Source organism: Lissotriton vulgaris, chromosome 6 (assembly GCF_964263255.1).
Source record: "Lissotriton vulgaris chromosome 6, aLisVul1.2, whole genome shotgun sequence".
In the NCBI taxonomy this organism is placed as follows: Eukaryota; Metazoa; Chordata; class Amphibia; order Caudata; family Salamandridae; genus Lissotriton; species Lissotriton vulgaris.
In genome coordinates, this window is record NC_141694.1 from 1,770,836,840 (window position 1) to 1,770,852,446 (window position 15,607).

Consider the following 15,607-nt stretch of genomic DNA (forward strand, 5'->3'; position numbering starts at 1 on the left):
TTGTACGCCTTTCCGCCTATACCACTTCTGCCCAGAGTGCTGAAGAAGATCAGGCGTGACTGGGCCCAGGTTATCCTTGTGGCTCCGGACTGGGCACAAAGATACTGGTATCCCGAGCTACTCAGCATGTCAGTCGATCCCCCGATTCGTCTGCCTCTTCGGGAGGACCTTCTGTCGCAGCAGCAGGGGACGGTCCTCCACCCAAACCTGTCCAGTCTCCACCTACAAGCTTGGAGATTGAGCGGCGGCAGTTGAGGCCATTTGACTTGTCTCCCGAAGTCTGTAATGTCATTCTGGCAGCCAGGCGTCCCTCCACGAAGTCGGTATACGCCAGCAGGTGGAACAGATTTGTGGCATGGTGCACAGCAAAGGCTGTTGATCCTCTCTCTGCCCCTCTTTCCGAGGTTCTTCTCTTCCTTCTTTCTCTTTCCCAGCAGGGCTCTGCTCTGGGCACTATCAAGGGCTACCTTTCTGCCCTTTACGCCTTCTTAAGGCTCCCTGATCAGCCTTCCGTGTTCAAGTCCCCGATTGTAAATAGATTTTTGAAGGGCATCACACACATGTTTCCTCCTGTTCCTTTCGTGATGCCCCAGTGGGACTTGAATCTTGTACTTCCCTACCTAATGTGTGCTCCTTTTGAGCCGCTCCATAACTGTCCTCTCAGTCTTCTTACCTTGAAGACTGCTTTCCTGGTTGCCATCCCCTCTGCCAGGAGAGTGAGTGAGCTCCAGGCTCTTTCTTCTACACCTCCTTTCCTCTGTCCATCCGGACAAGGTTGTATTGCGGACGAGACCCTCTTTTGTGCCCAAGGTTGTCACGGCCTTCCACATCGGGCAGTCCATCACCTTGCCCACCTTCTTTCCGCCTCCACATCCCTCGAAAGAGGAAGAGAGGCTCCACCGTCTGGACCCAAAACGTGCGCTCTCTTACTATCTGGATCGCACACGCCAGTTCCGGGTGGATGACCAACTCTTTGTTGGTTACGTGGGCGCTAAGAAGGGAAAGGCGGTGCAGAAGCGGACCATCTCGCGGTGGATCATCTTGTGTATCCAGGCATGTTACTCCTTGGCTAAGAAGGAACCCCCTGTTGGTCGAAGGGCTCATTCCACTCGGGCCACGGCGACTACCACTGCCCTGGGCCGAGGAGTGCCCTTGTAGGACATTTGCCAGGCAGCTACATGGGCCTCGCTGCACACGTTTGCAAGACACTATTGCCTGGACAGCCAAGTCCGGAGGGATGGCTTCTTTGGCCGTTCTGTCCTCCAGAACTTTCTGGTGTGATTATTGGTTTGCAGACCCACCACCGGGGTTGGTATTGCTGGGGTATCTATTCTAAGGTAAGGAATCTATCACTAACGTGTCTCTTTCAGATCCACAAGTTACTACTTGTGTAACGATATATCTGTAAGAGACATTAGTTAGTGATACATTCCTTACCGACCCACCCATCTTCCCCGTTCTGCGAACCGATATCTAGGGTTAAGGTCATCCCCTATCAGGGCCCTAGTTTCATGGCACCAGTGTTGGTTCTATCATGGCTCTGCGTATCTGGTGCGAAAAAGCTGTGTATCAGAACTGACGTCAGCGTGCATGGGCAGCGTCTAAGTACTCCGACAACGTCATTCCTGCGCTAACAACGACGAACGCTGAGCCGCGGACGCCTGCCGGCACGCAGGGGTATTGCTATGCAAAATTTTCCGGATCCAGTCTGACGCCTGGGGATATTCTAAGGTAAGGAATCTATCACTAACTAATGTCTCTTACAGATATATCGTTACACAAGTAGTAACTTGTGCGTTTAGTAGCCCGACAACCTCATTCAGTCTTTGAGGTGAATGTGCTGAGCACTCCAGGTCTCCCAAGACCATCAGAATTCACATCTCTACTGCACATGGCGAGGGAGTCCCAGGAAAGAGCTCAAATCTTTCCCTGGAATACCTACATTTTCCAATCTACCGCATATGACAGACAGCCCCAGCTACACACAAATGGAAACTGTTTCTGGAGTTTCTTTTAACAACTTCCGGGCCAAGGGAGAGATTTTTACTGTCACCATACAGGACAAGATATGTTCATTTTTGTGGTTATCAAAAGATCTGCGTTGATGAACCTCATTTGCAGTGTCTGGACTGCTTGTAAGCATACATCCTATTGCCGTGATATCTGCAGGACTTTTCCTTCGAAGACCAGAGACGGTAAAATATTAAAAATTTAAAGTAACACTTTTCTTCAGGGGAGATGTAAAGAGTCCCCTTGTAAAGGGGAGTGTCCCTTTGTCAGGAGTGGATTCCGTGTGTAGTGTTCATCCAGCACTCAAAGGTGACACGAAAAAGAAGGCATTCGGATATTCCAGAACTGGAGTACTCTAAAAAGCATCTGTATATCGCTCCAAAAACAAAAAAATCGAATTTTCTCTGATAGGGTATCTAAAATTTGCTTCAGAGCACTCCATCCATAAAACGTTACAAACATCTAGCACTTCTGATGCTCTGCCATTATTCCCACCACAACCCCTGTTGAAGGGACACCTACATTAGATCGTAAAAAATACTTACATTTAATGTCAAAATCTCCATCTATTGCAGCCTCATCGATAACCAACTCATCGTCACAAGTGGCACTACTGGTGATGGCCCTTATTGTCATCTGCAACTGCCTCCCCATGGACGACTGTCCAGTTTATGACCCCGTCAACAAAGATGACGAACCTCTCCATGACGACTGATCCATTGAGGTCTATGAACCCTGTCGACACTGACTGCTCCTTTGATGACCCGACATATGGCAACAGCTCTTGGGTCAGCACGCAGCCTAGCCAAATCTTCAATGATGCCGTCCCCAAACTCTGTCGAAAATCAAGTCAACAACCTCACCCCAGGGCATCAGCATTCTGCCTTCATTGGAGATTTCCCCTTTCATTTGGGAAAGCAGATTATGAACTCACAGGAAAATAAAATGAAGGAAACCTCTCGAGTGAAGGTCCTAGAAAGACATTTGTGGAGCGAGTAGTAGGAGGCCCCATCAGCACACTGCCTTCCCGAGTGCCAGCAATGAGCTATGAAAAGAGTTCCCTTACAAGCACCAATGCTAATGTTTCTTCAGTAACAGCCCCCAGTACCACCACCTCACCAACCTACAACTCCCTCGCTGTTGCCTATGCCGCTTCCACCACCTCCTGCATGTGTAGTGACTTTACCAGTAGCTCCTACTACCCAGGTCATAGACGAGGGCAAACAACAGGACAATGACCAAGAAGAAGAGGAAGGTATCTAGACCACTGGCAGATGAAGGAAGCCCATTGCTCTGTGGATGCTGACATCATCCTGTTCTGCTGGCTAGCTTTAAAGCTCAACAAGGGCATCCATCCAACAACATTGTTCCTCTTTCTGGGACAAATCTTGGACATTGTTCACCAAGGCATTACTATCATCAGACACATCTCAAAACTACAGTTCATGATCACAAGTGTTTCCAAACACAGCACAGTCCTCGTTTAGTGTACAAATCTCTACTGGGTCTAATGTCTTCCTGCATAGCATTAATATCATTCTTTTACATGTGAATGGCACCATTTCATTTGGAGTTAGAACAGGAGTGGCAACATGAACAGTATCATTGGACAACATTAGTGCTCAAACTCTGCTGAAGATTTAGAGAAAATCTAAAAGCAGGGCTTGTCTTTCAACCTACACAATCCAGACTCCTCTGGACAGCTACATCTGTGGACGGTTGAGGGGCTCCCATGCAGGACCTTTCCACAAGAGATGTATCGATGGAAGAAACGAAATCCTTTCACATTGACGTCTTGGAGTTACACGTAATATCCGAGCCTTCAAGCATTTCTACTGCGACTGCAAAGAACGCTATTCTGATCAGAAACAAAAACATGACCTCTCTATTACACCGCCAAATAAGAGGGCACAATGTCAATCACCCTTTTGTAGAAGGCACAACTGCTAGGGGACTGGACCGTACAGAGCAGCATAGACATCTCAGTGAAACAACTATCAGGTATTCAGAGTGAGTAGAAGGATGCCCTCAGCCATGCTTTGTTGGAGTGTCAGGAGTTGGAGCATCAGCCAGATTCAGATAATTGGGCCATCCCACCCTAGATCCATTGGTCACTCTTCAAAACAAGAAATGCCGGTGCTTTGCAAGCAGTTACTGGCAACCAGGCTTGATGGGCAATGCCTCCTCGATCACAGGGTAGAACGGTTTTGCCTACATCTTTATACCATTTACCCTCGTCCCTAGGCTCCAGTGTTTGAGCAAGACAGTCATGTTACCTCATACTTGTAGCCCCAACATGGCCATTCCAATTTCCACCCTTCTCCTCTCATAGCATCACCAAAAAGGTCATGAAATGTCTGATTTCTCCTAGTTTTATAAGCCCCTGTAGCATGGAAACTGAACACTGCACTGAGCCAGAGGATACCTCCCTCTGAGTCCCCGTAGAAGGACGCCTGAAGATGATGTCAGCTAGAACAATGGGATAGCTCAAGGCCTTCACAATAAAAGAGCTTTGTCTCCACTTTATAAAGGATGAAGTCTACCTCTGCTCCAACCCCAGGCTCATGCACAATGTACCTTCTGGCTTTCATCTGAAAGTCTGTTACACTTTGTTTCCGAATCCTGTGCATCAGCTGAAAGAGTAATACATTTACTAGATATCCTTGAGAACATCTGACCAGGTATTTGCTTCTTTTGGTTGCCTAGGCAGGGCCTACTCTCTGGTAAAACAGGGCATTACCAGTTGACTCTCAGCCTGCATCATTTTCTGCCACATGAAAGCGAAGCTCCCCCCTAACCCAAGAGTAAAGTGAACTGAAACTCCACCAGAGCATGGCAGCGATGATAGCAGTCTATGCAGGAGCGCCTCGCTGGGACACCGGCTGCATAACTGCATGAAAGGACAGGCATCCACCAAGTTCTTCTCTCTGGACCTGAACGTGGCATCAGACCCATCAGTGAGCCACGCGATCATGCAGAACCTGTGTCCGTGGGGGCTAGCCTGCCTCCCACTTATTGTATACTTTATAAACTGCTTGCTATTCTGATTCAAGCATGTATCTAAGAATATACAAAAGATCCAACGCTGGGAAAGAAATGATTTACTTACCTGTAACTCATTTTCTCCAGTGTTGGCCTCCCTTGCCCAGTCGGAGACTCGATCCATATTTGGTTTTATCGTTCATGCTTGGGAGCGGAGTGCTCAGCACATTCACCTCACTGGATGAAGTTTGGGTTGTTTCAAATGAAATGAATGTGCTACAAACAAACACTGATGCTGGGCCTATGGTTATTTTACCACTATGTATTGCTATCTTAAAAGTAGTGGGGATTCCCAGTCTGACGATGGGAATGCTCGACTCTATCTCTATGAAAAATACTAATGTTGCAGAACTGAAGTTAGGGGTAAGTACCTAATTTTATATTGTTTATTGCACCTTTAAAAGATGAAAACAGTTGTTAATTAATTATTTAAATTGTCAATCTATTAATTATCTACAGGTTCCCACTCATTCTCTTCAGCCTGGGTGAACCCACATAAGGGAGTTCATGTTTTTATTCTGCTACTGATTTTCTCAACCACTCCTATTCTTGTAAAGAGATCTTTCCTAGCCCCTCGTGAAGACTAGAAGCAATGACGCATGGGGCAAAGCTCACATATCTCTGCATACACATGTCAGCTGGATACCCTCTTGGGTCATTGGTGCACTATACAAATCAATATAACAGAGTCCTATATGAAGATCAAGTGATTTCACAGCGCGTTAGTCATATGATCTGCATCTGAAAGTACACCCACCCTACTGGTCTTTTAGAGAAGCTAGGCCATCCTGAAATCCAGAAATTTCCTTAAGGGTGGAGCACATATTGTACAAGTGTACACTTGAAGCAAAAGCACATGGTCAGCATCCAAAGTGATATTTTGAAGAGAAATTCTGTTTAATCCCTCTTGTTCAACCATAATCCCCACCTCCCCTTAAAGAAACCTCCTGTGGTAGATGGTCCCAAACTTCCCAGGTCAGAGTGTTTCCGTCTGTCAGAACTTCAGATTATCCTAAAGTTTCCTCATTTGTCCAAGATCTGAAGGTACTTTTGACACCAGTTTATGCTCCGACAGCAAGTGAAAACAGATATAGCTAAGTAAAGCCTGGATTAAAGCAATAGTAACACTTGGTCTTAGCGCCAAAAGACGATTCAATGTTTAGTGTCTGCTATTGATGTTTGTTCTTCTATCATGCACCTCGATAAGTGCATCTGGATGATACATCCCCCTTCCGATGGATAGTGTTTTACCTTGATTGTGCTGTTGTATCCATTTGTGTTGGAGTCTGGTGTTACCCCGGAGGCGGCCATGTAGGTACTCCCAATAGTTTTGATCTTTGTGATGCAGCGGAACTGTTGATCGTCCAAGAGCTACACATGGAAAAAGCAAAATGGCAGATTTTGATGTGTATTTTCCAAAACAGCACATAAGATATGAGTCTATGATGATCAATTGAATTCAGGGACAGAGCTCGAGGCCCCCGGCCCGCTCCATACATCCATGCATAAAAACAGCGTAAAGGACCCTAGAATTGGATCAGGCCAAACAAACTGACTGATGGCTGGAGAGAAATGCTCCAAACCAGGACTCTAGCTTCAGGCACAATGATATAAAGGTATGTTGGGGGCTTTACATGACTTTACAGATAATAAAATATATATTTCACACCAATCCATCATGCTGTAAGGCAGCTAAATATAAAATTGTTAGAGATTTTACTAATAACTCATGGATATGCGATGAACACTTCGCGCTTTTATTTTTGATAGCTGAAATGTTTGTTAATATGTTGATAATTTGTATGTACTTAACATATATCGGAAAGATACATAACACATCTTCCTACATTATAAAATGTCAGTTGTTCCTGATGCAAGGCATGTTCACATCACAAAAACGTAACTCAGTGGTAGGTATGAGAGACACTGGACAGTATTCCTTTTTTCCAAAATGGTCATAGTTTCCTCATGTGGCTTAGGAAATCTGCTCGCTGGGCATGACCCCCAACATATTGGGGTAACACAACATGTCACAATGTTCAAATACAATTACCCTGATTTAAAAGAGGGAAGTAAAATATAATCTGCTAAAAATCAGTGAAAGCACCTTAGTGAGAGTTCCCTTGATGGGGTAAGTATGGTCAGTGTAGACTTCTCAGGCTCTTCTAATGGTGCCATCAAAATAATTTCACTAGATACACCCCTTTTAATGAGAGTGACTGGTCCACCACCATATCCAGTGCCTTTACCTCTATGAAAGTCTCCATGCAAAGGGTGGCAGAATTTATGAAAAGGTAGTTAAAGTGCCCTAATATATTGCTGTAAAACACCCCAAGCAGGTTGAAGAGAGTAGATATGTGTGGCAATCACAATCTACCCTCATTTGAGGGTTCATTTCCAGTGTTCAGATTTGGAGGCAGAAATTCCAGCATTCAAAACAGGAATTAGTGAATTTTCCACCAAACCATTCCTCAACCTCAAAATTGGCTGCCCTCATGGAAAACTCTGCATCCCACATTACTTTGTAAGGTGCTGGTGTAACACAATTCAATTAAGTGCTGAACACACCACACTAACCTTTAAAATAGTCGATATACTGCCATATCACATATTAGTAATTGTGCGCCTAAATGTAGCAGATTTTTGATTGTCCTCTCGACAGAGGTGCAAAAGCCAATGCATTCTGCAGAGAATTTAATCCACACGGTCTAAGTCATGCTGCTTCTGCAGAAGATACCATCAGAAATTAAACATAAGGCCTGGTTTTACTGGTTAGGAGTCCTGAGCAAATTGGAGTGGCATGGAAGCAAAATAAAAGTTCAAAACTGGATACAGAATTGTAAATTTTAAGATAAAATCATCAAAATATATTTGTACATGGGAGAAAAATACCCTTACATATTCACTACTATTTGTTCACTTATCCTGAGGCTTAAACATCTGGGGCTGTAGTATTACTCATAGTGCTCCAGGTATGCTACGGGGGGGAAGGGTGTGCCTGCTTTTTGCACCTGTGGGACACTATGGTACACATGTAGCGCAAGTGCTATCCTGAATGGGTGTTCCCTTATGTGCATGGTAGCGAGGCTCCATGTAAATGAGGGATCACTTTGCCTCTACACCCACACCGTATTACCAACATGGATACAGAGGCAAACATGCCCTTAGCAGGCGTACTGACAGTACACCACAAAAAGGTGGAGCATGGTCAGCGTGCCTTCTGTTGGCAGCCCTCTTGATGGGTCAAGGGGATCCCATGAAGCCCTCAGATATCCTGCAAGTGGGTCTTTAACCACTCCTTACAGTGCAGGCAGGTTTCCACCTGCACATGGAAACCCAGAGCAGATTTGAAGCAGCCAATCCATATTTCACTGAATGTGCTGCCCCAGGGCAGCACCAGTTCATAACTGTCATGGGGGCACCACATTTATTGTAATAGGGTGTAGTGTCTGTTGTATAGCACGAGATAGCACGAGATTGTGACTCGTGTCTATCTCGTGTTGGTTGGTGCACATGCTGCATCTTTTGAAATGTGGGTTTGTTGGGAGGTTGGAATGATGCGGGCATTATTACTTCTACCGGACTTGTGACCGGATGCTTATAACATTAAATCCCTGAACCAACATCATCCTGCTTCCTGGTATCTTCCTACACTGGCGACGAGGGGAAAATAACTTTTAAATTGGACTGGAGAGGCTTATGGTCAGTTTTTATTGTGAACTTCGTGCCCCATAAGAAAGTTTTGAAATGCTCAGCCCCCCAAACTAATGCCAGCAATTCCCTTTCAATAACTGAATAATGTTTCTCAGCATCCCTTAATGCCCTTGAAACATATGCAATTATCCATTCCTTTCCACAATCATTTTGCATGAGAACAGCACCTAACCCAGTGCTGCTTGCATCAACCATGACAGTACATCTTTTCGCAACAACAAAAGGTTTCAAACACGGTGCATTCACAATAAAGGTTTTGAGACTTTGAAATGCTTCAGTCATCACACCAGACCATAAAAATCTTGCATTTTTCTGTAAAAGGGGTCTGAAAGGATCTACTTTTGATGAGAAATTTGGATTGAATTTTGCATAGAATTCCATTAGTCCTAAAAAAGCGACTAATTGTTCTTTTGAAATGGGTACAGGGGCTTTTATAATGCTTTCAACATGCTTCTGCTTAGGTTTAATCCCAGCACCACTAATGGAGTGCCCTAAATATTCTACTTCTTTTTCTCTGATTTTGCATTTATCAAGACGAAGAGTAAGACCTTTAACAGATAGCGCAGATATCACTTTTCTTAAATTGTCATCATGCTCCTCAACATTTTTTCCAAATACAAGTATATCATCTTGAAAAGCGATCGCCCCTGTCAAACCATCAAGTGTCTCTTTCATAAGTCTTTGAAATACTGAAGCGGCACTAGCCAATCCAAAAGGCATACGTTTATATCTGAAAAGGCCTTCGGGCGTGATAAAGGCCGTCAAATTTTTAGATTCATCATCCAAGACCACTTGATGGTAAGCACTTGCCAAATCAATGCATGAGAATACTTCAGCACCCCCTAACGTTGAGACCATCTCATGAAGATTTGGCAAAGGATGTGCATCAACCCAGATGGAATTATTTAGACTGCGAAGATCTACACATAATCTCAATTCACTGTTGGATTTAACCGAAATCACAATCGTGAACAAGTATTGAGAGACCAAATACTAATGAGAAAAAATAATAAAAAGGTTCAGGAAAGACTTTGGACAACATCAGATATGTCTTTAAATGCCGCTATTGATATTGCGAGGTCAATTGAACATTCTGAGAAGTTCGTGAACTAAATAAGAGGAAACGAAAAAGGAGATGTTTTCAGTGTTTCAAAAGAAGGAGATAAATTTAAGAAATCTTTCATTAAAAAAAAACACTATTCTAATAATAAGAACGATTGGAAACCTAAATATGCTAAAAATGAAAGGAAGAACACTCAGTGGATTTGTTTCAGATGTGGAAGTCCCAACCATTTAGCAAATTCTAAATCCTGTCCTGCTCTTGATAAAATTTGTCTAAAATGTAATAAGAAAGGGCATTTCACTAAATTTTGCAAATCTACTACTAAGAAAGTTAACATTGTTCAAGATGTTGATGATTATGAATTTCTAAATGAAAATGATATCAATACTGCCATTAATATTTGTGGAAGTGAAGGTGTAAGTAAGTTTCCATCTTGTGATGTGGTTATTGATGGAATGATTATAAATGTTTTTGTTGATACATGTGCATGGTATACCCTAATCGGTTTAGATGTAGTAGAAACAAATTGTCCAAACAAGGTTTTACTCAAATCTGACATTTCTCCAGGAGGTTACACAGGACACAAAATTGATTTGATAGGTTTTTTGGGGGAAAATTACTTTTGCAGATTAATCTACATATGGGAAGATTTATGTTGCAAGGTCAGGTCAATCTTTATTAGGATGGCCTCACCAAGATCAACTGGGTATTAAGATTGATCCTAGGGCTAACCCTCCTGTGTATTCCATTGTAGGCACTAGTAATTCTGATGGGGATGTTATGCTCAGTAAATTGAAATCGGAATTTCCAAATGTTTTCAGTGGGAAACTTGGCGAGTATCAAGGTTTCAAACATACAATAAAGCTTAATGATGGTGTTGTTCCTGTTCGGCACAGAGTCAGAAATGTCCCTTTCCTACAGTGTCCCCATTTAATCCTGGCGCATCTGCTTAAAGTTCCGTGGCAGACGCAAGAAAAGTGCATCCTATGTGTAATAGGGGCCTAGAAGTGAAAAAGTCTCTGAAGTAACCAACAAAGAATAATTTTGCAAATATCAAATCTAAGCATGGCACTATCTGCAATTTGCAAAACAAAAAGCTCCTGCACCACCCACTGCAATGCAGAGACTTCTACAGTAGCCCTAATCAAGGGCAGCATCTTTTCATTACCACTGCCAGTGCCACACGCCCACAAAACCACTACAATGTAGCAGAAACTGCAACACAATTTTTACATGGCCTGCAGGAAGATGGTATTGGGGCCTTCCACTTCAGACCCAGTGGTAGCCCCAAATTGGTCCCTTCCCAAGGCTCCACATATTTTTTGTGCATACATAATGACTAACACACTTAAATAGCTTTATTTCTGAGTGCTGCTGACCAGCTTTTTTAAACTAGAGCAGTTCGTTTTGCACACATATATGGTTTTATCCGCACAAAACATTTTATGTTATTAAATTTCCAACGAGAGGTGTTGAGGGCATGGCGAGTGTGCCCTCCAGAGCACACGTCTGTTGCTTTGTATATAGAAACTCACATGGTTGACAATATTCAACAAACTACTCCTCGTCTCTCTTCCAACCTTGAAAAAGCTTGGAGACTTACACCCATCAGTAGCAGGAGTACATACCTTTGCAGCAAAAACCCACATAGTTGGTGGGGATTTATGGAAAGGCGTTTTTCACAGGGGACAATCTTTTCCGAGCGGAGGAAAAAAGTTAAAAAGTCTATTTGTACTTTCTAAAAACCAGAATTCACAAATGTTTTCCAGGAGTGTACCTTTAAACCTGTGATTCACAGGCAGGTTTTGTGGAATAACCTAGAAAATGTCTGTGAATTCTGAAAATGAGTAATTCTATATCCATGTATGGTTGTACATCACAGACTACAGATTTATTACATTTCTGTGAATCATATGCAACATGAAGAACAGGTGGTGAATATCTGTATAATGTGAACATTAGGGCCATCAGGTCTTAATTTAATTGTTTCCTTTTTATTCCCTTGTCCTGCTATGTGTGTGTTTGAGAGGGGTGAGAGTTTGGTCTTAACACTTCAATGCTGCTAATGAAAATTGAAACCCAACAACTTCCAAGTGGGAGTCCCTGCACCTGACTACCAAGCACCCCCTGCTGAAGCTACTCCTCTACATGTCTATCTACAACACAGACAACCATCATGGACATGAAAGAAAAGGCGTTAGATCTAAGTTATGAAGCGAGGCCCATCAGAATTACTTTATGGGACCTTTAGGCAATCTTTGATAGTGTGGATCACAAGACATTTTTAAATTGCCTGATAATTTGGTAACCGTCGCAGGGAAAGTGTGGGATTGCTTTACAACCTTTTTAAATGAGTTAGGCAGCATGTCCAACTAGGCCAACCGCCTTATTTAGAGTTTTGCGGACAGTATACTCCGTCAAAACGTGATTGATATCCCGTCCGCTGTAATACAAGTGGCATGCGCTGTACTGCACTTATGTTACAGCAGAGAGGGTATCTAACACTCTTGTGATAGAGTATCCCATTTAGTTAATGTGCTTAACTCTCTTTTCCTTTTAAACTTGAATTTTTGTTCTGTTATGTGGTATGTTATTGTTTGGAATGACGCGTGTGAATGCATCCGCGTCATCTACAAACAATATGCATGCTTTGTTGTGATTTAAATGTGTGAGTGTCGTGTGTTGTGGTTCGCGTGCTGTATGAATGTAGATCCTGTGTCTCGTGTGTGTGTTGTGCTTTGAATGGGAACGGTGTGTATTATGTATGAGGACTGACAGTTTAGCGGTATTCTGAAATGTACGGTTCTGGAGATCACTTGTGAAATAACGCTCCGCTTTACCTTTCCGACGGATTCTGTCTTTCCTTCTTCCTGGAGATGGATTAACTATTTTTGCAACATGTTGATTACTGAATTTTACTTTATTTCTTTGTCATTATTGTGGTCTTACTAAATATATGGCCTATGTATGTGTTTTGTAGTTTCATCTAGAAGCTGGACCACGGGCATCCAATAGGAAGAACACTGTCTGAGTATACACAAATGGTACCCATGCATACCAATGTGAATGTTTCTAGTCTCAACTCACACATACATCAGCAATGACTAACGCTGACCAATCATTACAAATACTGTTATAAATATAAAAAAAAGTTGAAGGTATTAAATGTTCATGGGTAAATACCAGCAAAGCACATCACACAGACCAAGTCCTTTTGGCTAAAAGGCTAAATGTAACATTACCTGAACAGCCACGAATCAGCACATTGAACACCACAACATCATAGACCCACTTCTCCAGACCTACATACAAGTGCGTATCTGCAGCTGCACCCTGATCCACTCCCCTGTCCATTATGGCTCAGGCGCAGTGCAACAAGAATGCTGCATGACTCCATTATCAAGAACCTCTTCCACGCGTGAGTAGCATACCAGTCTTTGGAGAGTACGCCACAGAGGCAAATAGATTTACTGAGTAATGATCGTTGTATCCATGGGGCACAGCACCTGCCGCCATCCATCCTTTTGGAATTGTTGACTCATCTTCCGCAAGCAAAAAAAGCCTAAATCTCAGATGTCAGAGTAGTCTTTCTTGTGATGTTTGGATTACTGCTTACGTGTGTGAGCATGCGCATGTGAGTTCATGTTCAGGATTTGTAGGGGCTGTCATTGGAAGGCAGTAGAGTTTAATTGGTTACCAGTAATCTTCTTTGTCCCAGTCATTATGTTGCTGAGGACAAGCCTCCTCCTTAGCAAGTCCTTATCTTCTTGTTATTTGTCCCACTTCCTTCCTTCTTTTCTGTAACCGACAGACTGCCCCGCTTTCTTTTAAAGCATGTCCTTCTCTTTTTGTTATTCGCCCCACTTCCGTTCAACCGCTTAGGGCATAATTGATTGGGAAGGAAACCTGCCCTTAATAACGTACAAATTGGTAAGAGTTAGATGGGCATAAAGGTAATAAAGATTATGCAGGGTTTATAATGGCTAAGACCAGTATTTCTGTATAAAAATATGCACTTTCCAGTAATGAGTACAGACTCAATATGTTTCCATCCAATAACAATGGGAATAAAATCTGAATTTTAGTCTACGTTTCAATACATTTTTGGGTGAGAAATGACGGAATTGGTGGATTACATTCTAAAACGATAAAAAAAAACATAACTACAACTAGCCGCCTGAATCCGTCTTTCGTGGTGCACTTGCATGCAGTTTTAAGTACATTTGCCCTTCTTCATTATCGTGAAAATCTTTAAAATTTAATGAAAATAGTCCAGGCAATAGGACGCGCCTTTGAATGACTGACATCTGCATGATTTGATTCAGATGCACAGGCATGAACCTTGTAAGAAAATCCAGATTTTTCATGAAGTGTATTTCAGCCTCCATACTACTCCATTGGTATGAAATTGTAGTTTAATTTGTAGAAGCATAAATGTTCCCTTGTGGTCATGCTTGAGTGTATTTACAATGTAAAGAACTACCACAAAACATGGTATTAGTGGGTAGCCATGAAAAAGGAAGATAAAACTGTGAACTGCTAGCTAAGCACCTTCATCTTGGAAATACCGTGCAAATATACTGCCAACCCCTGTAGAAGAAACCTATGTATATTTGATTTAGACAATAACGTGTTAAAATAAAACCACATAATCCATTTCTAAATGGTTTTGGATGAGATTAGATATAGGAAAAGATGCACAATGGAGAACAGTGTGTCCCTTCTTGAAAACATATAGGTTCTGTTTTCAAAAAAGAAAGGCAACAGACAGTCATTTCTAATTTTGCATAAAGCCACATAACTTTTGAAATAGTATAAGTGACATATTAAACTTACCGCATCAAAATCTGAGATAATTTCATTCAAAAACCTCAGGCACTCAATCCCTCCGTTGTTGATGCTCTCCTCTGTATAGAAATCGGAGAAGTTTGGGATTGAGGCAAACATCACCCCGATTTCATCGTACGACTGGCTGTACAGCTCCTGCAAGTTTAGGGATACATTCAAATATTAATTAGGCTTATTGTGTAGAGATGGGTTGCAATCAGCCTACTGCTTGATTGTGCATGCTTAATACAGTCAGTAGAGTTCTTTAACCCCTTCGCTGCGGAGGATATTCCCCCGCTGTGCTTGGGGGAGGGGGGTGCGCACAGCGCTCACATGCTCATGACGAGCTGAGCTCGTCATGAGGAACGGCGCTCCTGTGCTCATGATGAGCTCAGCTCCTCATGGCCACACCCGTTCCCATGGAACGCTCAGCACAGCAGGGGAATTATCCCTGCATGCGAGCGTTCCACGGCTCATGACGAGCTGAGCTCGTCATGAGCACCAGAGCGCCGTGACTCATGACGAGCTCAGCTCGTCATGAGCATTCAAGGGGTTAAATGAATATCTAAACAATATGGAATGAATGAATGAAAACTCCTTTTTAAATTCTGTATCTATGAAAAGTGAATGTGGTGGGAAACTGGTAGACAGCAATGGCTTTCCCTTAGCAGAGGATTCTGGGGGCCAGCCAACAGATATTTGTGGGTTAACAAAGGCAAACAGCCATATCTTGGCACTTCACAAAGAGTAACACATTTGCAGTGTTTGACACATTCAGCAGGTTCACTTCTGCAAGTAAGCCTGTAGTTTTGGGTTCCCAGGTCTGTGCCCATAGTGATCATAGCAACATTCCAAAGATGATTAAAGAAACCACATATTTGGGCACATGAAGTATATGATGTCAAGCGTGTTGTAGTACAGTCGCTTCGTACGTCTGGGCAGTGTGTTCGT

The 15,607-nt window shown here is 42.9% G+C and overlaps 1 protein-coding gene across 2 annotated transcripts in view; it reads right to left on the reverse strand.

Annotated features, from left to right (window-relative positions):
- The window catches only part of ADCY3 (adenylate cyclase 3), a 408,762-nt gene that overhangs the window by 14,829 nt on the left and 378,326 nt on the right, over positions 1–15,607 (reverse strand). For both annotated transcript variants that reach the window (XM_086928026.1, XM_086928027.1), the window contains 2 exons: positions 14,666–14,812; positions 6,304–6,423 (listed from right to left, as the gene is read on the reverse strand). In XM_086928026.1, coding sequence (XP_086784152.1) covers positions 6,304–6,423; positions 14,666–14,812 — 267 coding nt within the window. The remainder of the gene's footprint in view (positions 1–6,303; positions 6,424–14,665; positions 14,813–15,607) is intronic.